Consider the following 23,057-nt stretch of genomic DNA (forward strand, 5'->3'; position numbering starts at 1 on the left):
CTGAAAAAAACCCCACCAAACAGCCAAAATCCCGGGGACAGAGCCAGACACACCTTTCCCTTCTGTGCCTACACACTGCAGGGGGCCATGGGAACTCTCTTTGCTCCCAAGGAAAATAAACTGTCACCTCTTCCAAGCAGCTGTCCTAGAATTACTCCTGCTGGGTTAAACACTGGGGAAGAGATCTGCAGGGGAAGTTACCTGCACACTGAGGTAAGGCCCCAGTTTCTCTACAGGACACACATTACTGATGTCTCCCTCCTAAGCATCGCCTCAGTAAAATTTCACACATTCCAAACCATCTCCTTAATGGCTTCAGACACACAAGAGACTCTTGCACTGAAGTAACACCTCACCTAGGGGTTCTAAACTCAGGTTTTCTATAGGAAGCTGTACATTAAAATCTAGGTGAAGAAAAAAGAGTAAACCCTGCCCTGCAAGAGACACCAGGCAATTATGAGACATGCAGTCCTCCCCTGTGATGTGAAAGGTTTGCTTGGCCGATGCAAACAGATTAAGAAGTCACACCTTGGTTAGATTTCAAGGAATTGCAAATGATGAAGGAGATACATCCTTTAACCTCAGGTGGGAAGGAATAAGGAGGATTTCTCATGCAGGGTATCCAGCCCAGCAGGGCACTGTTTGTTCAGTTGGCACGGGCTCCTTTAGGGAATGGAGTGGTGCGACAGGAACAGAGCGTGGAGGGCAGCAGCCCCTGCTGCAGAGCACTCAGCTCAGGGTGATTCACTGAACCAGCTCTGTGTGCCCTCCCAGGACATCCGAAAAGGCTGGATCACATGCCCTGGTTTGGCTTCACTCATGCAGCGAATGCAGGGATCCAGGATGTACTAAGGGCACTCCAGAACACAAAGCAAAGCACAGCAAACGCAGACAACAGTGAGATTTGCTTCAGAAGTGCTCTGCTGATCCAAACTGAGCTGCTTCCAGGGAAGCCCAGAAAACTGCCTAATTACAGAGCCAAGCTGTCAGACCTGCTGGCCAGATGAACTCCCCTCTGCTGCCTGCTTCCAAGGAGCCCTGTTTCCAACAGTGCTTTCACACCTCAGAGTCTGGAGGCTGCTTCTACCAACCTCTGCTGCAAGCAGGACCCAGGAGAGAAAAGAAAAGCAATTTCTCTGTAAGGTGCTGTGGGGCCTGCAGGTTATCCTGCTCCTCCTGCCAGCCTGGCCACACAAGAGTAGGAGAGCCCCAGCTCTCGCTGGAAATCATCCCTAAGGATGAGTGTTCCCAATTAAGCAGGTTTACACCAGTGACTCAGTGCAAGGAAACCCTGCAGCACTAAGGACTCCGGCCCACCACATTTGTTTTAATGCTTTAAACAGATAAATTAAAGTGAAATGTGTCTTTCGGGATGTCACTGAATAGGCAAGCTGAGAAATAAATTGAGCTTCACATATGCTTTTATAACATATAACAACTGTGACTGTCAACACAAGATCCTTTTCACTGTCAATTCACCACGCATTCTGTGAGACCTTGGGGCCTGCAATTATTTCATTTCCTTTCTTGCAAATGCAATTTCCACTTAGTTCAGTGGAATAAAGGTATACAAAAGGTGGCAGGAGTTGCTTGTATTTTCTGGTTTGTTCAAAATTGTAGAAATCCACAAACCACAAACATAATTTTCAGGAACAACCTCACCTTTATGTCAAGGGTAGGCGTTCAAGAAAATGCAATGGTATTATTCACATCAAAACAACTGTTGAAAATATCTTGATCTTTCTGATTAAATTAAAATGAAGATCATTTTTCTACTAAGGATACTTAAATGACATAAAAGGGGAAAATACATATGATTGAAAACGGCATTCTGCTTTTAATTCTCTGTGGGAATTAAATACAACTGTAGAGCACAAAAGGAAATTGGGCTCTTTTTCCACTCAAAAATAAATGATGAAAGTACCTGCATAAGAGTGAAGTATCCGTTCATAAAAATAGATGCAAACTGAATATTCAACTCATTTGTCATGATTTCCTCCTCTGAACAAAGCAATGAAGACCTGCTAGAATTGGTACTGGTGGTATTTTCTAACTGACAGAGCAGGAAATCAGAAGTTTAATTAGCCATAACTACAATATTTTGCCAATATGATTTGTCTTATCTCTTTCCTTCTCTTGAAATGACAAACTGGCAAGGCAAGCAAAGCAAGTGCACAGCTGAATTCGAAAAGGAGCCTGGTATTGTTGGAGAACAAACAAATCCTCCAGGGAATCTAAAATAAATACTGGTGGAGTAAATTTAACTCTGATGCTGGTTTTAATTTGCTGTGATGAAAGATTCTGCTGCCCATCTGGGCAAACACAGTGCTTCTGCTATTTTAAACTTGAGATTTTAAGGTAATTCAAGATTTTTGCCAACAAATTTTTAAGAGTAATAGTCAGGACTTGTTTTGGTTCAACAGAAACTGCCCTGAACACCAGGATATATACCAAGATGACTCACAGGATTGTATTTTTTAAAATACTTGCCAGAACTACTTTTAACCAAGAGTTAACAATATAACTACCATCCCTCTTCAGGATATGGAAAAAACCCTCAACCTTGTTATTCTTCAAAATCTCGAGGGCTATTTTTTGACAGAGAAGATGAATGGTTTTTTTTGAAGAATATTCACAGGTTTTAGAGGGAAAGAACTTTATTACAGAGAATTTAATTTCTCCTTTCACGAGACTGCAAAATATTTGGAGAGTCAGTGGTAAACAGCTGCAGACTGTACATTTATCTTGTTAACCAAAACTGGTATTAGAGCACTTTCCAAACCAGCTAAACACATCTTGTACTACAATATATCTAGAAATCCATATTCTACTTACTGTAAAATAGGCTTGGAGCCCATAGCACCCTTAGGCTGGTTGGGGACAGGACCTGAGTTGGGTACTTTGGAACTGAATTCTGTCTCCATGTCTTTCTTGTTCAATGCTGCCTGGGGGGCACTGACTCCTGAACCCAGCACAGGCAGAGACTTTGATTCTGATGTGGCCAAGATTCCAGTGGGACCTAAAATCCAAAGAAAGTTTAATGAAACTTTTATCCAAATTGGTCTAGAAATAGCACAAGAGCAGAGCAGAACTCAAGCTAACTGCAGAAATCAAAATGGAATTTTAATGAAGAGTGTCCAGCACAAGAGAATATGAAAATATCAAAGCACAGCATAAAAACTGCAGACTCCTGGTCTGCAGAGGAGGTTAATTCAAATCACCAGTCCTAAATCTCACTTCTCTGGCTAGCATTACTTTCAAGAGTATTTTCACAGTACATTCAAGCAGTAAGTCCAGCAATAACATCTGAGCTCCAGGCTGGAAAGAGGAATCTGAGTGTATGTGTCTGTGTGTGCAGAAAATCCTGACAGAAGCATCTCTTGGAGAAAATGGGAGGAAAAGCAACAGGTGAGACAGGGAAAGGAGTCACTGTAGAAGAAAGTGAAGCTGTCCATAATGGCTGCAATGGCAGTCTGGAAGAGAATGCAAAGCTTCAAGAGTCACTTAATGCAGGAAGAGGAGGAGGACTCCTTTGAGGTGCAGCACTTACTGCCACTGTCCTGGTCAGTGGTCACTTTCCGGCGTCGCAGGACTCGCTCCAGCTCTGTTTCACCACTGTCTGTTTCAAGGGACTTCAAGCTTCGGGAACTGGTGGATTTATTCAGAGTTTCCTACAGCAAGAAAAAGGCATGAGAAACTCTCTGAGGACAGATTATGCCTTGCCAAGGAGCTCATGTGCACAGAGTCTTCAGATCCTTTCCCCCTGCAGTTCTAGAGCAGCGTGCCGAGCTCTTCCATCAGTACAGCAGGAGCACTGGGGACCTGCTCACCATCTCACCCTTCCTTGGATCAATGATGTAGGGATCAACCACACGTACTACACATCAGGGGGTTGATACCAGGCTTAAGAGAGATGCCCTGGCCTTGCCACTAATGAACAAATTCTGATGTTTGTGGGATACTGCCAACTTCCTCCCTCTTAACATCTGAAGGATCTTAAGAAACTGCTGGAGTTATCAGGCACATAATTAACTTCTGTTAGCAAAAAGCCAAAGATCCATATTTTACTGCTCTGGAGGGTTTTATATTTGAGCATGGTCCTGTGTTGGTGCATCCTGGTGTATACAGGTATCTGCAGAAGTCAGTATCTATCAGCTACAACTGCAGCATATAATATCCTACAATGCACCTGATCTACCATAAACCTGACCCTATGTCCATATACTTTAAGATTTCTCTTTCACACAGAGTTAGATCTCAAGCTGAAACATTTTTCTATACATACAGAACATAAATAAATGCTATTACTGCCTTCTATCAAGGCTAGATGTGGCATCAGTGAAGCTGCAAGTCCAGGAGCACTTTTCTTAAAGTGGAGGAAAAGAGGCTTTAAGCAAAGCCTGAAACCTCACAAACTTGCCTATAGGCATTTAAACAGGCATTTAGTGCATACTGCATGCATTTCCCAACTCACAACAATCAGTTGCTGGATCAGAACCTACCTGTGATTGTAAAATTTGCCCAAAATGTTTATAATACAACTGGAAATTTGGTACCCATATTCTCCCTCTGTGTCTTCCCATTAATCTTGTTTATTCCTTTCAAAACATGTTAGACTCACACAGCATTTTTCCAGACCACAAATGACATTCTGTTGACATCTTTTGTTGATAAGCACATAACTTTTGAGCAGAAATAGCCAAGGACAAAAGCAAACAGCACTACAAGTTGCAAAAGCTGTGCTATTTTCAGAAGCCCTGCAAAGAAGCTCTTAATTCTTCACTTCTGCCTAGAAGTTAAAAAAAAATCTTTCAAAACTGTTTGAAATTTAACTGAGCAGGTTATTCATTAGTAGTATGCTCCAGATCTGTACAAATGTACATGTACAAAAGCAACTTAAAAAAGGGAGTCATTCAAACTCTGGAATTTGCACAACATAAATGTGTTCTGTTTGTAACAATTACATGGAAGTCTACACAAATGCATAATTAGCATAGTAACAACAAATGTTTACTCCATCACATTCCACCCCCATGTTTGTTGTCTGACTGTGCATAATCACTGCTCTCAAGAATAGACTGGAGCTGCATTTTATACAGTTTGTCTTGCACTGCAAATGCCCTGAAAGGCTCAAAAGCAACGAGCCTGACACAGAAGTGCAGTGCCTGCAGGTTTCTCCCTGCTCTCTCTGAAGTGCACAATCAGATCTCCCCTGATGACAGTGACACAGTGCTGAAGAAATAAAACAGCTATTAGAGAATGAAAGGACCCTGGGCAGGATAGCTCTGTCCAACCCTCACTGGCCCAAACAGCACACCTCATCTCACTGTTCCTGTAATTATGGAATTCTGCTTAAAGCACAGTCTCAGTGTTGCATTTTATTCCTTTCCTATTTACCACCACATTTAATTATGTGTCCCTCTAATTAGGGCTCAGCATTAGGGTCTGGTGACTCTTTAGACCATTTCTTCCCCTCTTCCTCTGCTTTCACATGACTGGAGAACAGCAACTTTAACACATCACTGGTGCCCCACTGGTGACTTTAAATCACAGCAGAAGCTGTGGCTACAGTCTGCTGTACTGTCCTGCATCCCCCAAAACAGCACTGAACTGTTTTTCTAAGGGCTGTTTAACCACAGGATGATGAGAATGATTAGCTTCACCTTCTCTAGAGTGGAAGTGAAGCATTTTGCTTCAATACTGGCAGAATTTCACCTGACGTGCCAAAGTGGCACTTCAAAAGCTTCAGGGTTACAGAAGTCAGGGAGCAAGAACTGCAGCTCCTTCTCACTGATACAATTTTAGCTCTTGTGAAAAAGAAGCAACCAGTTAAAAACAAGCAATGCAGCACATGAGTAAAGGACACAACAGGAGGAAACCTAGCACACTGCTCTCAGCTGGACCAAATATGCCTAATGTTATTTTGTGATAAAGAATTATGTGGACAGCTATTCAGAATCCATTTTTTTAGATATAAATGTAGACAGACCAGAGCTATTTGCTTTATTTAACTTTCACCTACACTAACAAGAAATCTGCTGCCACAGGGAAGAGACCAGCTGATGAAGACAACTCTACATCTACTCTATGTGCAGCCCAGGGGCTTTACTCTGGACTAGATACAGATACTCAGCTGCCTCTCCATCCCTAAGCATCCTCACTGTGAGTATTTGGAAAGTTTCCAAAAAATCTATGGCAGACACAGACCACGAAATCCCCTCTAGTGGCAGGAGCACACAAATCCAGAGCAGAGTGCAAAAATGAATTCTCCTAGCAAGACCAAAACCAATTCTTATGTCAAACCAAAGTCAAAGGTGGAATTGAGGGATTTGCTCCAAAACTGCTCCATGGCTTCAAGCCAAAATGCAGAAGTTTCACACAAGGCCTTGTCAGCTCAACGAGAAGAGAATGAAATATGAATGTTCTCTTACCAGAATCCCTTTTAGTTCTTTCATTGCACTTTCAGAGGGCTTTGGTGTTTCTGGCTGTAAACAAACACAACACACAAATATTAAAAGCCACAAGACATGGCCCAGGACAGCCTCTGTATCTGCAGACAGACCTCACACAGGGGCTGCTGCCCAGGCCTGTGTGTGTGTGACATTCCTCTGTCCCCTCCTCCCGTGGGCACAGGGCTAACATTCCATCTGTTTCCTCACTCAGATGAAGAGAAGAGCCTCAGCTCTCAGCACTGTGAAGCTCAGACTATACATAAACATTATGCTCTTGTGAAGGAGGTAAGCAATGTTCTACAGTGGCCACATTCAGGTATTAGGTGTAAGTGTTGTATAAAAGAAGAAAAAAGTGCTAATGCAGTCTACTTGTTGATCATCCCCTTTAACCACTTCAGGTATTCTCTCTGTGCTTTTTGTTTCTTAGCAGCTGCTTGTTTACAAGCTTCTTTTCTGTGTCAAAGAAATTGGCCTTATCTTACTTACTGCTGCTGCTTTTTTTTTTTTCCTGTTCTTCAGGCACATGCTGCTCTAATTCTTTTTATCCAAAATCAAGCAAAGTAAATGAGGGGAGGAAAATGTATTCTGAATATTTAATAGAAAAGTTTATTTTCAGTATAAATTACTGTACTTAGCTAAAATTATTGGTCTGCTACTTATTCCAAACCTTTGTTTTAGGCCTGCTTGACTGGTTGACCGGTCTCAGGTGAACTCCCTTTTTAATCCTGTCCATCATTTCTTCCACAGCTTGCCTCTTCAGATCTGTAACTTCTTCACCTGCTAAAGAAGTCAGAGAGCAGAGCACATTTCAGACAGGAACTGCAGAGAAATGGCACAAACTAAAAACCATGTTCTTGTTCTGGATACAGGGACCTTTGCTATCAGCTCAGCTGTCCCAAGGATAAAATGCCACTCTACAGTGAGGATCCTGACTTTGCAAATGCCCAACTGGACAGAAGCAGGGCCCACATCCCAAAAAACACAAAGCTCCTGAAGTGTTTGGGAATTGCAAAAGCCCAGTGCTCTAGGCTGAAGCACCAGGGACTGAAAGAACACAGCTCTGCTTCCACTGTGGCTCACCAGAAATTTCCACAGCTCCACTGACACAGGAGAAGCTGACAGTGCCCCATGACAGTGACTCCCAACCACGTCTCCCATTTCACAGGGCTTTGAGGACCTGGCTGGAACAACACACCAACACCTCAGCCCGAACTAAACCCACCCCTTCAAAAACACTGCATCAGGTTAAAGGGAAAAACTGAAATGGCTGCTTTTTTCAAGAGATTTGGTATCAGGACTGCAAAATATTCAGACGACATGGGAAGCTCTGTGATGAACCTAAATAATACCTGTTAACTTTTTAGCATTCTGGATAACAAAAGAAAAGACCCTTAACAAACCAGAAAGTGGAGGGGGGAAGAGCACTTAGAGCAAATACTTGGAAAAATAGGGTTGATGCTATTCAAAGCTGCAACCTTGTACCTTATGTAACAGGAATTTTAAAAAGACTTCTGCTCTTTCACTTGTCAGGGTACTATTGATGATTCATAGAAATGTGGTTTCTGTATTCTAAGCCGATTTAATGTCAGGCTTTAATTTCACAAACAGACTGTTTCAAATATAAAAGCTTAATTGGTGGTATGGGATAGAAACCACTCATTCTAAGTCCTTAACAGGGGTCAAAACAAGCCTCAAGTTTGATATAATAACTAGATCAAGAAAGAACTTTCTCCCTTTTAAAAAATTTTTATTTTAAGAACAGCTCAACTATTAAGAGGAAAAGCAGTTTATATGTAATTGAAGAAAGGTCAGAACTGTTAGTTTACTAAAAAAAATTGAAGAATGGGGAGTAGAGAACTTAAGAGTGAATTTCATAGTATTTCCTGCAATCACTGTCTGTGACAGTCCCAACAAAAAGGTGTAATCAAAACATCTAGGATGCTTCAAGGTAAGGAACCCTGACAAATCAAGGCACCATAATTGGACTTCTACTGAAAGGTAAGATTGACTCTTCATCAGAGCTCTCGGTACAAGGTCATCTCTCTAACTATTCTATCCACACCAACAACCTTGTTTCTCTCAGACTGGTAGCCAGTTCCCAGAAATTCCCCCAGGGACCTGCCCAAGTGACTTCATTCCTCAGTTCCTCACCTGAAAACAGGAGGAGTAATACTTTCCTTCCCCCACTTCCTGCCTGTTGGTTCCATGCAAAAATCCAGCCTGACTTACATACCATTAGTGTGCTAACAGCAGGGGGGTTTTTTAACAGTTATATCCTATAATTTCAGCCAGGTTCCCTTCTTTGTTTAAGTGGCAGTAAATGAGTTAAGCAATTCACTACAAACAAACTCCTGCTGTTTCAGAAGGAAGAGAGAAACAGCAAGAAAACCCTTGGTTATTTAACTGGCAATGCCTGTCTAACTAGCTCTGACTCTTCAGGCACTCACAGTCATTTGTAAATCTGTACTTAACTCCTGTTCTCAACCTACTAAGTTTCCAGCTTCCATTAACAACAATAAAATGCAATTTCAGCTTTTACTCTACATGCAGAGCCACCTTAGTGCAAGACTGTTTTGTTTTAGGTTTTCAGTGTTATTAAAGGATTAGAATTACAGTCAGCTCTGAGTGGTAATTCCACAAGATATGAATTGAGGGATGAAAACTGAAGTATTTAACAAACAAGCTCTGTGGAGAGGCTCTGGACAGAAGAAACTGCTGTGTGGAAGTTCAGAAATTTCCCTGTATTGTGCTGAATATAACCTGCTCTCTGTTTAATGCTCATAGGTTTGGGGTCTTCTGCCTCTTCCAGGTAACTTGTGGAAGCACAAAGCCCTGCACATGCTGCAGCTCAAGCAGGAAGATTAGAACTTTTCTCCAGTTACAGCAAGTGCTAGGTCTTCCCTTGAGCTTTTTGACCTGCAGCCTCAAAGACTGCTCATACCCAAATCCTTTGGGAAAAAGCAAATTGGATGCTGATGACCATTTCAGTTGTGGAGGCAGAGATGGTTGTGAGGGCCACACAGATTTACTTGGGGTCCCGAGGAAGTTTGAAGTAGAATACAACAGAATGTTTCAGTTGCAAGGGCCCTGCAGTGACCATCTGATCTGACAGCCCGACCACTTCTAGTGTCTAGTGACCATTCTCACCAAAAATAAATTCTTCCTTATATCCAGTCTAAGCATTCCTCGATGCAGTTTTAAACACTCCCATGTGTTCTGTCACTGGATTCCAGGGAGAAGAGCTCAGCACCTCCCACTCCCTGTCCCTTCCTCAGGAGCTGCAGAGAGCAATAAAGTCACTCCTCAGTCTCCTTTTCTCTGAACCAGACAAGCCCAGAGTCCTCAGCCACTCCTCACGGGAGTACCAAAGCTATGCACCAAAGATCCCCCTTCCCATCTTGGAGCACATATTCCTGGCTGCAAGGCAGAGGAATGTGCTGGGACATGGACAGCTGCACTTTATGCTGACAATCAAAAACATCTTCAGTGAAACACCATCTTCATCCCCAGCTCCCTTCCACCAGCTTTTCCTGCTGGATAACCTGGATAACCCACATGGCTTGAGAAGGGATGAGCCATACCTGACTCCTGCTGAGGAGGCTTCTCCTTCTTGCTCACGTTGGTGTTGGAGTGAGATCTCTTGCGAATCATTGACATGAGAGACCTTGGGGAGAAATGAAACTGCAGATTGTCATTCTGTCCTGGGTCACCCACTGTCAGAATGAGCCTGAACACGACACACCACCAGCCTGCTGATACCTGATTATACAGCCTCTGACAAAAGACTCACTTAATGCAGATGCACTGAATTACCCCCCACAATGCCTCCCATCAAAATGCAACAGAGAAATTTATTTCTTTTTAACAGGCATTAGGCACAAATCAAAACACTCCAGATTTGAATATTAAAAGCCAGTGTCTCATTGTGACACATGACAAACAGAAGCTGTTCTGGCATAATAAACAGAAAGAAGAGCTGTAGATGTTGAAGTATTGTTCTCCAGAGGACACTTAAATATGGTGATCAGTATCTGCTCACCATTTCCAAGTTTGTAATCTTCTTACAGTGTCAAGTAATTATCCCCTCACTATATTCACAATATAAAAGTCCACACCAGCAAATAATTCATCTTCAAGAACAAGTACAAGCTCCTGTGCATATCTGATGTGTCAGTAAGACCAGTCACTCCCTACTGAACATCATTCCTTACACAGCAGAGTGACATCCCTGCCTAAAAGGTCAAAACTCTGTCCCAGAAAAATGCAGCAGCCAGTGTCTGTGTCCTAAAACAACTTCCATCCACACACACAGTGCATGAGGAAGTCATCTGGCTTTGCTACTACAGGGCTTTAAATTAATAGTTTCACCTATTCCAAACAGTAAAGGGCACAAATTTAAACAAAAAAATCCCCCAACAACCCTACACAGTTAATTCATGCTATCCCATCAATGAGAAAGGAGCAAGCAGGCCAAATGAGTTAATGGACATGAAAGAAGCAAAAGGCCAAACACAATCCTCCTGAACATGTTTAGTTTCTAAAAACAATGCAAGATGCACAAAGGGCCCAATAATCAAATCTATTAATATGCTTAGCAGAGCAGTTAACAAGACTTGTGGATGCAATTTCTATTACAGAAGGTTGCAAACTGTCATCAAAGTCTATTTATTCTTAAACTAAGCAGATAACATGAAGATTAGCTGCATTTTAAAAATTAACTAAGCACCCTTTAGTGTTTAGTTAATTCATTTGGGTCTAATGCCTGATACATCAGCATAAACTGGTCATCCTCTTTTATAGCCCTTTGCAGAAATCAAGCCAAATTTTGGTAGTTTTGCCCAAAGCTGCTTGATGACTGGGTGGTGATTTTCTTTTTTTTCCTCCTTTTTAACTTATGAAAGTAATTGTGGGAACTCAATGGAGTCTGCATTTTCATCATCAGTATCTGACATGAAGGGACACACAATAATCTAACATATCCTTTGGTTCAAAGGAGTTTTCTTGGCAATAGAAAGCATTTCACAAGTCTATAATTACAGCTATCAGGTGAATAGAAAAAAAAAATAATCTCCTAAATTTAGAGGAGACAGGTATCCCTCCTCCTCCAGAGTCCCAGTCTAGACAATTTGTCAGGCTTGGCAAGGCAGCCACTGCTCAGAACTGGGCAGGGTGTTAAGTTTTGGGGGCAGGTGGGGCACTGAGCATGTCCTGCTGCTCAGGAGCTCCAGACAGGTGGAGAAAATGTTTGTTCCTCTGAAGACACTCTTCCTGCTTGGATGCCAGCTGCTGTAAGGAATTCTGCTTGTGCAGAGCAGCCCTGCTGTGGCCTGGGTGTGAGCACTCACCGGATGGGGTTGGGAGGAGGAGGAGGAGGGAGAGGCGGCGGCGGAGGCGGCGGGGGCGGCGGGGCAGGATTTTCAGACTGCTGGATTCGCTTCTGAAGTTCATCAACTGCACAGGAGAAACGAAACGAACCACACTGAGCTCTTGGGCCCTCTCATCTCCTCTAAAAACTTACATGGTTTAAGAAAAAAAACTCTGCTAATTAACTAAAGAACAAACAAGACTAAACCACACAACTGCCCGAAGTCCATTTTCTGACATTCTCTACCATGAATAAGGCACAGAATTCCCGTTAAAACAGCTACCTCCAACCTGAGTTACTACTGAAACTGAAACTCTCCCTCACACAGGATTCTTCATATAAAACGACAGAGTGGGGAAAACTTGATCCCATTTCTGCAACAGTCCATCTGAGGTTGTATTTGAGAATGAACTAACAAGAGATGAAAGAAATTGACCATTTCAACCTCCAGATTTATCTGTCTTGCTGATGGTGTGGGCTTTCCCCAGAAAAATGGTCAAAATTGGGTCATGGCAAAATGGATTTTTTTCTCTCCTGTTTTCATGTTAGACCTAAAATGTGGAAATTACTTTTCTGCACTTGAAATGCTGTCAAGTATAATTAACTAGGGAAGGGCAGAAACCGAGGGAAAAAAGAAGTCTTGACTTGCTTTTAGTTACAAAAATCCTTAGCAATTGTTCTGTGTATAGCAGGTTATGGCAGAAGTAAGAATATGATTTCCAAAATGGATATGGTTCTTTGTTCTGGCAATGATGGATTCCAATTAAAATTACAGTACTTTAAACTTGCTTTTAAATTTTAAAAGGTAAAAAAATTTAAAAAATCGAAGGAGTGACTTAAAAGTCCAGGTATCATCTTTTGTGTCCTTCACAGAGACACCTATTCCCATATATTTATTCATCTGTAAGACTCAAGGTAACCTAACAACAGGATTTTTGTTCCTTACAGAAGTTTTACAAGGTTATTCCTTCACACACGTTTTGGACACAGCTGTTCTGCAGCTGAAGGCAGTTGCTGTACTTTGTCTAGTGAAGCAAAGGTCTGGATCACAGCTACACAAAAGCTTCTGGGGTCTCAAATGTAGATGTTCACCAACCACCCCACACACCCACTTTGCCCCTAAAATGGAAGTTATTACACAATTTTACCTGAATGCTTTAAGTCTCTAGCTTTTTCTTCTGCATGCTGACACTTCAGCTCCAGTTCTTTTTTATCTTCTTCCAAAAGTTCTAGTTGCTGTTTAAGGCGACTAATCTCCTTATGCAGTGACTGATTCTCTAGCTGCTCTTCTAGTTCTTTGATCTGCAGTTGGCAAACAAGAGCATTCATCACAATAAAAGGCATTTTCTGTCCCTCCCTTTGGCAAAAAACCCACTAGGCACAGTTATCCCTGAAAATATCATGTTATAGTATAGGAGCAAAGCACAAGTCCCAGAAGAAGGAGAATTTTTGAATGAGAGCTGGAAAGATTCTTCTGAGAGATGTCAGAATTTTCTGTTATGACCCCAACTTGCTTCATCTCTTCTTTAAAATCTCTTCTTTAGTTCCAAAGTACTTAAGCTTTATGCCGTTCCCTTTTCTTTTTATAGAGTTTTTATCACATAATTAGAATTTAATTTCAGAACATTTCCTCATTTGAAGCAAGAGAACATTGACATTTTTGTTCTCTTACTGTTTCCACTGACAGGCTCATTATTTAAATGCCCTTGTCTCAACTCATGCAGATGCCTCATGCAGGGGGAATTATGGAATATCTGATTCATTGGCAGCATTCAGATGCAGAGTAGCAATAACTTCACAGCTCCCTAAATATATACATTTTGCTGTAGACTTCAAAGTAGCCAAAGATGCAGAGGTTTTCTCTGAACTGGCAATTATTCTTCCAAAAGACTAATTCAGAGCATTTGAGATTGCATAGTAGTAGTATTGCTGCATTAATGGAAGGACAGCAATTATTTACCTATCCCTAGTGTTACTCTACTAACACAGTTTTAGGAACAGGCCTCAGGGCTAAAGCAAAGCTCATTTTCAGGTTTTCCTGGGAAAGCAATGGTAATTTCTCCCAGCAGAGAGATTGATCAAGTCCAGTTTCAGAGAATATATTTGTTTATATCCTATCAGTTTATATCCTCTCACACCACCTGGCAGATTCACCTACACTTCCCTGCTCCAGAATGTCTGGCTTTCACCCACCCATTTGTTCAGCAACACCCAGACCACTGATGTGCACTGCCTACCTCTCACCTCGTGGTGTCCATGACACCCTTTGTACTACTCAATTTGTCCAAAATATTCTCTTATCAACTCTTCACTTAATGGAACCTGACTCATTGCTTGTAACTGCACTTTACTGGTACCCAGAACAAAATATGTGCCTAAACCAGAGCCTTCAGGCTTAGGAGCCCTTGAGTTCTGTACTCATCTGAACAGTGACTCAGAAGAAGGGAATCACAACCTTCTCTGAAATTTAGTTCTTACACCTGAAGCTCTCACAGGGGATACGATCTCAAGTAATTCTGAATGTAATTAAGACACAGGACTCCTTAAATTCAGGAGGTTTTCAAAGACTTCCAGATGAGAAGGAATTCTGTTTTACCTTTTGCTGGTGTTGAAGCCTCTCTTCTTCTAATGTATGGGTTAGCTTAGCATTGTCATCCAAAGCCTTCAAAAGCTGTTGATCTGGAGCAGAATTTTGCAGAAGCAACTGACTCTGCCTTTTCATCTTGTTTTGTTCAATAAACATCTGCCAAAACAAGCCCACCCCCAACAAAAACAACAGTCAGGCAGGCACAGTCTAATGCTAAAATGGCAATTGGAAAGAAAATGAGGTATCAACATTGTGTTAATGTGGTAGGAATAATGAAGAATATGCTGAGAAGGAAGGGGAAAGGAAGTTTGATAGCAAAATTCAGAAGAGCTAAGCTCACACGGAAAGGAACCAGGTGTTTGCTCAGAACTACCCAGTGCTACACCTCGATTACCCACATGTTGGCAGCATTCAGAACTTAAACACACCTCTCAAGTCTGTTTCCTGGAAATGGGAACGATCTGAGCCCCATTCTTGGAGCTCTAGAAAGATTAAAAAACTCTAGGTGGACGATAAAATATCTGTGAATTCACAGGCTATCTCCTCAAATACATCTGCAAGCCTTGGCATAAAACCACTTACTTGAGGGTTCGTTGGATATGTGAATGATGGAAATTCATTTCTTCAGGAAACAAATTTCAGTCCATGTCTGTGTAATCAGTGGAGGCACTTGCCCTGGGAAAAAGCTTCTTAGGACAATTTCAGCCTTTTAATTTTGATGCTTGTGTCCCTTCCTCTTCCCAAGTTATATTTTTGATGTGGCAAATTAATACACTGTGGGGGGTGGGCAAAAATCAGGTCTAGAGACCTGACATTGATAAAAACATCACATGTCTCTAGGCTTCACTTAAGAGGTATAGAAGCTGTCAGCATATGCAGTTTCCCTAAGAGATCTGTTCCTCCCAGACTGCTTAGGAACTAGGGAAAAAAAAAATTGCTTCTCAACAAGAAAATTCCTAGTGAATTTATTCTGCACCTTGACATCTCTTTCAGGTAGAGGTTTGCCCCCAGGCAACACGGGCTTCCACTCCACAAACTCAGCTGTGCCTGTTCTTGGAGCAGAAACAGGGACTGGGTCATGCTGAGGTTTCAAGTGAGTGTGCACAGGTCAGCAGAGCCACTTATGGCAGCAGAACAGAACAGCCTGAGAATGCAGGTACTCCCTCAGACTGAAAAAAACACTGTTGCAGGAGCTCAGCAAAAGCAAGGAGATATTTTAAGAATAAAGTATTAGAAATACAAAAGTGCCATCTTTTCAGATTCCCATCCTGTTTATTCACAAACCAGAATTACAGATATGACATACGGTTTCTTCCCCTCCGGTGCCACTGCAATACTCTGTGATTTATTTCTTTTAATACAATTAGATATCAAGTATGAGCTGGTGCTTGTGGGCAAGCATTCTCTGCATTCAGCTGAGCCTTCCCAGCAAGCAGCTCCCAGGGTAGCAGTGCAGACAGACCGAGAAAACCACTGACCGTGCTGAACTTTTACCTCCCCTCGCAGCCTGTCTGACCCTGCATGCCAGGAGGAGTCAATTGATGCAGCCCTAACACCAATAAAACCTGCAGTGAACACTCCACTGGGCAAAGCTGTGCCATGGGGGCAGGCAGCAAAGGACTGGAAGCATTTGATGGAGAGGAAATGATGAATGTAGGCGCTGGTGCTGCATTTTGTTATAAAGCAAGCTGGAACAAATTGCTGAGAGTGCAAAGTCAAATGTGCACTGGACATCAGCTCTCTGTCCCCAAACTCTGCCAGTCAAACCGATTTATGCTTATGTTACTTTATACTAGTAGGGCTGTGGCAAAAACAATTCAAGGGCAAGAGAATTTCAGAATCAAAGCTACCCACAACAATCCATAAAGGTTTGCCTTTGTATTGCAACTCATTCATTTAACACTTCATATTCTTAAAAGAAACAGCATCTTTGAACATTATACTCGAGAAAGGCCTCTAAATCACTGCAAAGCAACTCAATACTGTCTCAAAGATTTCTGTGTTCCTGTTAAGTCACTCACAGAAGTTATTTAACCCTGACAGAAGCTAACTTCAGCAAACATCAGTTTACCCACTGTGAACTTTCAAAGCAAAGTGAAAACTTGCATTTTTTTTTTCTTTTTTTGGAATCTGAAAAATAGTTTAAAGTGATCAATTCCAGATTTTTATTCACCAAGTTTCTGCCACTAAATCCAACCAGAGTTGTTCCAGCCTGAGGGAGCAAAAAGCTGCCAAAACAAGAAGAAATCAAGTAGAGCAACTTGATTTCTTCAACTTGAGCAGATACTTCACCAAGTGTAGAAAATTCATTTTCACTTTGTTTCATGTTCTTCTGCAACAAAATGATAAAAATCCTTTTGAATCCTGGATGAAAACTTTTTAATTCAGAAACTTTTCACATGAAGTCCTGCATTTTCAATTAGCTTTATAAATTGCTTTTGTGATATTGCAAATACGTTCCTGCTCATAAATATGAAAGTGTCTTCAAGATCACAGAAAAAAAATGTTTGATTATATATAGGTAATGCTGCAATCAGACACATGGAAACCAAATTCTCAGGGGGAGTCCCATCCATCTCCAAAGTTACTTGCACAATTTCTCTAAGTGCCAACATATTCTAAGTGGAAGGGACAAAACCAGACAGGACAGTTGTATCAAGCAAGCTGGTGGTACTGATTCCAAGTTTTTGGAAGGCTGCACTGTTTGACATAGGACAAAAAAGACCCTTGAAATTAATTTTAACTTAAAATTTAAAAAATCAAGTCCTGCTTCAGCAGGGAGGAAACCTGACTGTCTGCACAACCCTGAATATTAATTAAAGTGACTGCTGAAAGGGCAAAACAGCTACTAACAAGATTATTTGGACTAGGTGGAATTTAACCAATTGATGGATTAGTTCCGACTTTGCCACCTGCTAGACAATTATCTGCAGAGCATCCCAATCAATGCTGCAAACACAAGTCGATAGTGCAGGAATCTGCTGAAAACCAGCCTGCAGCTGAAGGCAGAGCACAAAGAAAAACGGCTTGCTTACACCTATCAGTCTAATTTTTCAAATCACCCATTGTTGTGCAAACCAGTTATGTATCTTCCTCTCCTTGAGTTTACAAAGAGAAGCTGCAAAGTACAGGAAATCTGCGAGCTGGCCACTTTCCATCAGCAGAGTTTTCACAAGAACTGGGGAGGTGGAAAGAAGGGGGTGAAAATAATAGAAGTTTTTCCCTTGACCTCAATGAGGCCATACCTCATTCTCAGCCCCTTGCTCTAGGCCCTTACCCGACAGAGCGTTCACTGCAGCTGTTTTTTGTTTACAGCAGGGCTGAAAAAGGAATTCTTCCTCATTAAAAAAGTTAGAAAGCAACTCTGTTAGTGTCAAATCCCTGGGAACACCAACCTTCGTTCAAGTAAGTTTCAGGATAAAACTGGATGCTTTCCAACCAACCCTTCTCCCAAGAGCAAAACAATGACAAAGGAAATTTTTTAATATCCATGTGTGGCTACACTTCCATCTATATATTCTTTGGGTATTGGCTGTGAGCAATAACCTTTTTGTCTTGTTACAGTCTGAAGGGAGAAAAATGTCCCATTATAGCAGGTGTTGTTCTAATAAGGTAACCAGTGGTTGCATAAAGTAAAATAAAAATCAGTGGCACACTGACCATTATAAACAGACTAACAAAAGGTAAGTAGCAAGGTAGAGTCAAACTTGGAAAGTGTCAAACAGAAGGGAAGATTGCTCAGCTGAGCAGCTGGTCCTTTTTTCAATCCTCAGCAGCAATGTCCCATCCCCACCACAACCTAGCGAGGAATCAGTGAGTCACAGAGGGGTAACCCATTCACATTTGTCATAGTTTACAGGAGCTGATGCTTTTTGCATTATGTGCACCCTGAAGCCTTACAGCTTGTGTTCAGACCTCAAAAAAGTCCCAAAAGAGGTAGGATCAATGTATTTGTATCTCCCCAAAAGAAAAGGCTGTTTGAAGGATTTATGTGATGGGGAGGACAGAGTGATTGTGTCTAATTGTGGCTTGACAGGGCACTAAGTGGCTCCAAAGTTAGGATTAAAAAACAACTTCAGGTATGGTTTTTAGTTTAATGGCTAACCAGGAAAAAAGTAAACTCCCTTAGTGGAGTCAAAGTCCAACCTAGTTGTATTAAGTGAGCAGTGTAACCATGAAAAAGGACATATGCATAATATGGACAGCCAAGAGTCACTCACAGATGACTCATAGTATTTCTGACCAATGAAGATACAATCCAGTTGATTTCAGTTACCTGGCTAATTGCCAGACAGCTTCTGAAGGGACTGTTTCTAAAGAGCTACAAGCTGCACCATTAGTAAGTTTAAGTAAGTAAGCATAAGTAAGTGTCTCAAAAGAAGAGGTCTAATTCAGCCAGAATGGGATAACTGGAGTAGATGAGTTAAGCCTATTTTTTGCTTCTCATCTCAGAGGTGCTTGGAGCATGCACTTCTGAGTGTGAGCAGACTGATTCCCATCAACAATGTGACTTCCTTAAAAACAGAGCATTATTTATTTTACTAGCCTGTTCTGTACAAAAGGGATTCTCTAACTACAGCACTCATTCTTCACTTATGAGGCATAACTGCACAAAATACAGGGGAAAAATAATCTCTATTGTTATTTATTTCTTCATTTCCTGCAGTTTTCTTTTTGTCATGGTAGAAGCATATTGATACATTCTCTAATGCTCACAGCCATACAGCATTTAGACACCAGCTAATAGATTCAGAAGTAGATCATACACCTCATGAGACAGGAGGAAACATCTTCACTTTCTTCCCCCCATAGACTAATTGCCTGAGCAAAAAGAGATGGGGAGGGAAAGAGAAAGAGACCAAAGAGTTTCCTAGAGCAGACATCTGTTACCATTCCCCAAGCCTCTTCCTGGGAAAAAGCTTGATGAAACACATTAGCATTACATCATGCTTCAAAAGTGGTAACATCCAAGCTCAGGAGAATTCAAGTACTAACTACTTATGTCTCTTTAATTATTAAATCCAGTTCAGTCAGCTGGACTGCAAATTAATTATCTTCAGATCCCAGCTGCACTTGAACTATCCTCAGTAAAGCACAGAGTGTGGCACTTGCAAGCACAGAGCTGCTTCTCCAGTGCTGCTTCTGCAGTATCCACTCACAGATGTAATATGTTAATGCAAAAGTTCTCACAAATTAACCCAAAAGATCACAAAAGCATCTGAGGTCTTTGGGAGCTCATGCCATCAATATAACCATTGCATGCAGCCTCATGAGTAACCTGCTAGGAGTGACAATCATTTTCCCCAAGCTGACAGCCACCTTTGTCTTTCAATATGGGATGATTCAGTCCCAGAGTAAGTAAAGTCAGACAGCTGTGCACTGGCCCAGGTATGGGATGCAGGTATTTTGAGGAAAAACAAATTAAAAACACTCATTTTGTTGTGCAATAGTTACTTAAAAGCACAAACAGCTGCAGGATGGTGTAAGCACTGAGGAGAGAAAGTCACTGAAAAGATGAATGATGCACAACAGAGATTCACTGAATTGTTTTAATTCATCTGGATCATAGTTCCTTTGAATGCAGCGTTTCAACTTCTTAACTACAAACTGTTTTACAGGTTACCATAAACACTTGGGAAACCTTTCTTTTCTTTTTCCAGTTGTGCACTTTGAGCAAAAGCCTGCGTGAGCCTCAGAAGTGTAAGGAACCCTCACAAACTGCTCAGCAGTGTGACACTTCATTTCTATTTGTCCAAGATACAGAGGGCAGGAAAAGAATCAGCTCAATGTCGGCTTTGAGAGCACACTGCTTCTTCTCCATGAGGTTTCCAGAGCACTTCAGGTGCAGGGATTATCTCTCCACCAGCATACACTAACAATAAGCTGTTCACTTGTGCTGGTTTTGGCTGGAAGAGTTAATTTTTTTTCACGGTTGCTGGTATGGGGATGTGTTTAGGATTTGTGCTGAAAACAGCATTGATAATAGAAAGATATTGTCGTTATTGCTGAGCATGGAGTCAAGGACTTTTCTGCTCCTCACCCCAGCCCACAGTGAGTGAGCTGGGGGTGCACAAGGAGCTGGGAGGGGACAAGGCCAGGACAGCTGACCCCAGCTGACCACAGGGACAGTCCAGACCACGCAGCACCGTGCTCTGCATGTAAAGCTGGGGAAGAAGAAGGAAGAGGGGGACATTCAGAGTGATGGTGTTTGTCTTCCCAAGCAGCTGCTGCACCTAATGGAGCCTGGCTTTCCTGGAGAAGGCTGAGCATCCGTTTGCTCAAGGGAAGCTGCACATGAATTTCTTGTTTTGCTTTGCTTTTGGGTGCAGTTTTAGCTTTACTTAGGAAACTGTCTTCATCACAAGCCATGATTTAGCTCATTTTTAACTTCCAAATTCTTCCCCATTCTATTGAGGGAAGGTGAGCAAGCAGCTGTGTGGGGCTGAGTTGCCAAGCTGGGCTTAAACCCCAACATTACTTTACAAAATATTGTTGCAAGGCAGGATGTATGTTTAATGAACCACTTATGTAAGATTATTTTGTTAAACTCACAACATTTTTACATCGCTAAGAGTTTCAATTTGCTTCTCACACCGTGTTCTTCTGCTTTTGGCTTGCTTTGGCTGCATGTATTGTATTTTGCTCATCTTTGTGGGAGAGTGCTTTTCAGGGCTATCTCTACATTATTGCAATGGCCTTCAAGATACTCTCTGCCTTCCTTTGTTTTCTTATAAACTGCTCCACAAACAGCTGAGAGATCTTCAAGTGTCTCTTAAAACCTGACACTAGAATTCTGGTTAAGCTTGCCAAGATTCCGGTGTTAACAACCTTTTTTTATTCAGGTAGGCACAGATTTTTCCATGCCTCCGCCCCTTACACACTCTATTTATTTAGTTCTTTTATGCAGATTCCTGTACCTTTCACAATGGATTGTGACTCACTTCAAAACCTCTCTCCTTTTCCTTCCCCCTCTCCACACCACAGCTGACAATATTTACTCAGTTTCTTTAGAACCTCTAAAGAGCATGAATTCTAATGTTTGAAGTTGGATCACTTTTGATTAATTAAATATATATTATGGTGGTGCCAGCAGCATGACTATAATTAAAGCGGTATTTTTTTTTTTTTTATTTTAATCAAAAGCTCTGATTTTCAAGTGTTCCCTCACTCCTATATGTGCCTGCTCCCTCCCTCTCTTGCTCCATGTCTCTCCTCTCCCCCATCTGTGCTCGCCTCTGCACACACGCTCACCTGCCTGTCGTGTCTCACACCTGCACTCCAAGTGCTCCTGTGTGTGCACAGCCCTCCTCACCTGTCACAAGGGCAGGAGGGCAAGGGCATCCCTTTGAAAAGCAGCCCCCACCAGCCATTTCCCTGGTCCCTCCCAGGGCAGCTGTAGTGCAAAGACAGAAGATGAAGCCATGCCATGGAGAGAGGAAAAGGGGCGAGTCTGAATTCTACACCATGAAGGCAAATTTGGACAGACAAGGTGCCCACCACCAAACAGGCACCTCCACAGGCAGTAGTTCTCTATTTTACTGAGCTGAAACACACATTTGGCTGTTTGAGACATCACAAACACGAATACAAAAGATGTGCCATTTTTCAGCTGCAGTGACAGCCACATTACTTGGAGCCTTTTTCCTTTCTGCAAGTGCTCCAAACAAATCAAGAACAAAGCATTGAACATGCAGTGTTGCCCTTTACTCAAAGCTCTTCCTTTTCCTAACACTGCAGAGCTTATCACAAATAACTACTGTGGCTTTTGCAAAATCCAAACGAAAATCCACCAGAAGTCTTGAGGTTTAAAAGAAATATTTTATAGAGACAGGGAAAACAGGTGGCTAATGAAAGCAGGCAGAAAATCCCTAAATATCCTTAGCATAATCCAAACAGAACTACTGTAAGCACATCCTAGAAAACTTAGCTCTCCAAACACAGCTGTGACCTTGTGACACGATGCCTGTGAGAGGAAGCTCACACAGCCTCACTCGAGCAGAAAGCTGTGCTGCTCTGGATGCCCTTGTGGGCCAGAGCCTGCCTAATGTCTCAGGTCACTCAAGGGACACCATCAGTGTGAAAACAGGCCAATGGTAACAGGTTTTTAAAGTAATTTTAAATATTGCTTCCCTAAACATGAATCAGCAACGCCTTTGTTGTCACACGGCCATGTATTTTAAAAACTGTTCTAAAAATCTTCCTGAAAAGCACAATACCACAGGAAGACAAGCAGGCACAGAAAGGGAAGAATAATGCAGGCCTGAAGTTCCCTGTTGTGATTTTGTAGTGATTGCGTGTTTGTAGTGATTCCAATTTGGGTAAGAGAATTTTATGGAATGAAAACCTTCAAGTGAACAGCTGCTCTGACAGCCTATACCAAGGAGGGCCCATATTCTGAAAGAGGCAACAACCAAATAATGACAAAACCCAAGAAATACTTGTTTGCAAATAATGAGCATTTTTTTGCCATTGTACATAAGTTGCCTGTCAGGTCATTAGTCAGTTACAAAAAGTACTTTCAATATAATCTTTCGAAACGTGTCCCTCAATTGATACTGTAGTTTTGCAACACCTTTTTTAGGAGTCCACGTATTTTTCAGGTAACAAAACAGTCCTTCAAATTATATCACTAGAAAAAAAGCTAATCCCTCCC

General features: G+C 41.8%; 1 protein-coding gene across 2 annotated transcripts in view; it reads right to left on the bottom strand.

Moving 5' to 3' along the window:
- The window catches only part of SHTN1 (shootin 1), a 54,065-nt gene that overhangs the window by 5,838 nt on the left and 25,170 nt on the right, over positions 1-23,057 (bottom strand). The window contains exons 9-16 of one of the 2 annotated variants that reach the window (XM_088169378.1): positions 14,414-14,560; positions 12,966-13,119; positions 11,798-11,903; positions 10,034-10,116; positions 7,120-7,229; positions 6,432-6,485; positions 3,551-3,671; positions 2,836-3,019 (exon numbers count right to left, since the gene is read on the bottom strand). In XM_088169378.1, the coding sequence (XP_088025504.1) occupies positions 2,836-3,019; positions 3,551-3,671; positions 6,432-6,485; positions 7,120-7,229; positions 10,034-10,116; positions 11,798-11,903; positions 12,966-13,119; positions 14,414-14,560 (959 nt within the window). Of the gene's footprint in view, positions 1-2,835; positions 3,020-3,550; positions 3,672-6,431; positions 6,486-7,119; positions 7,233-10,033; positions 10,117-11,797; positions 11,904-12,965; positions 13,120-14,413; positions 14,561-23,057 lie in introns of both variants that reach the window. The other variant, XM_014872552.2, reaches the window with a different exon arrangement.

This window comes from Sturnus vulgaris, chromosome 8 (genome assembly GCF_052056855.1).
Source record: "Sturnus vulgaris isolate bStuVul1 chromosome 8, bStuVul1.hap1, whole genome shotgun sequence".
NCBI lineage: Eukaryota > Metazoa > Chordata > Aves > Passeriformes > Sturnidae > Sturnus > Sturnus vulgaris.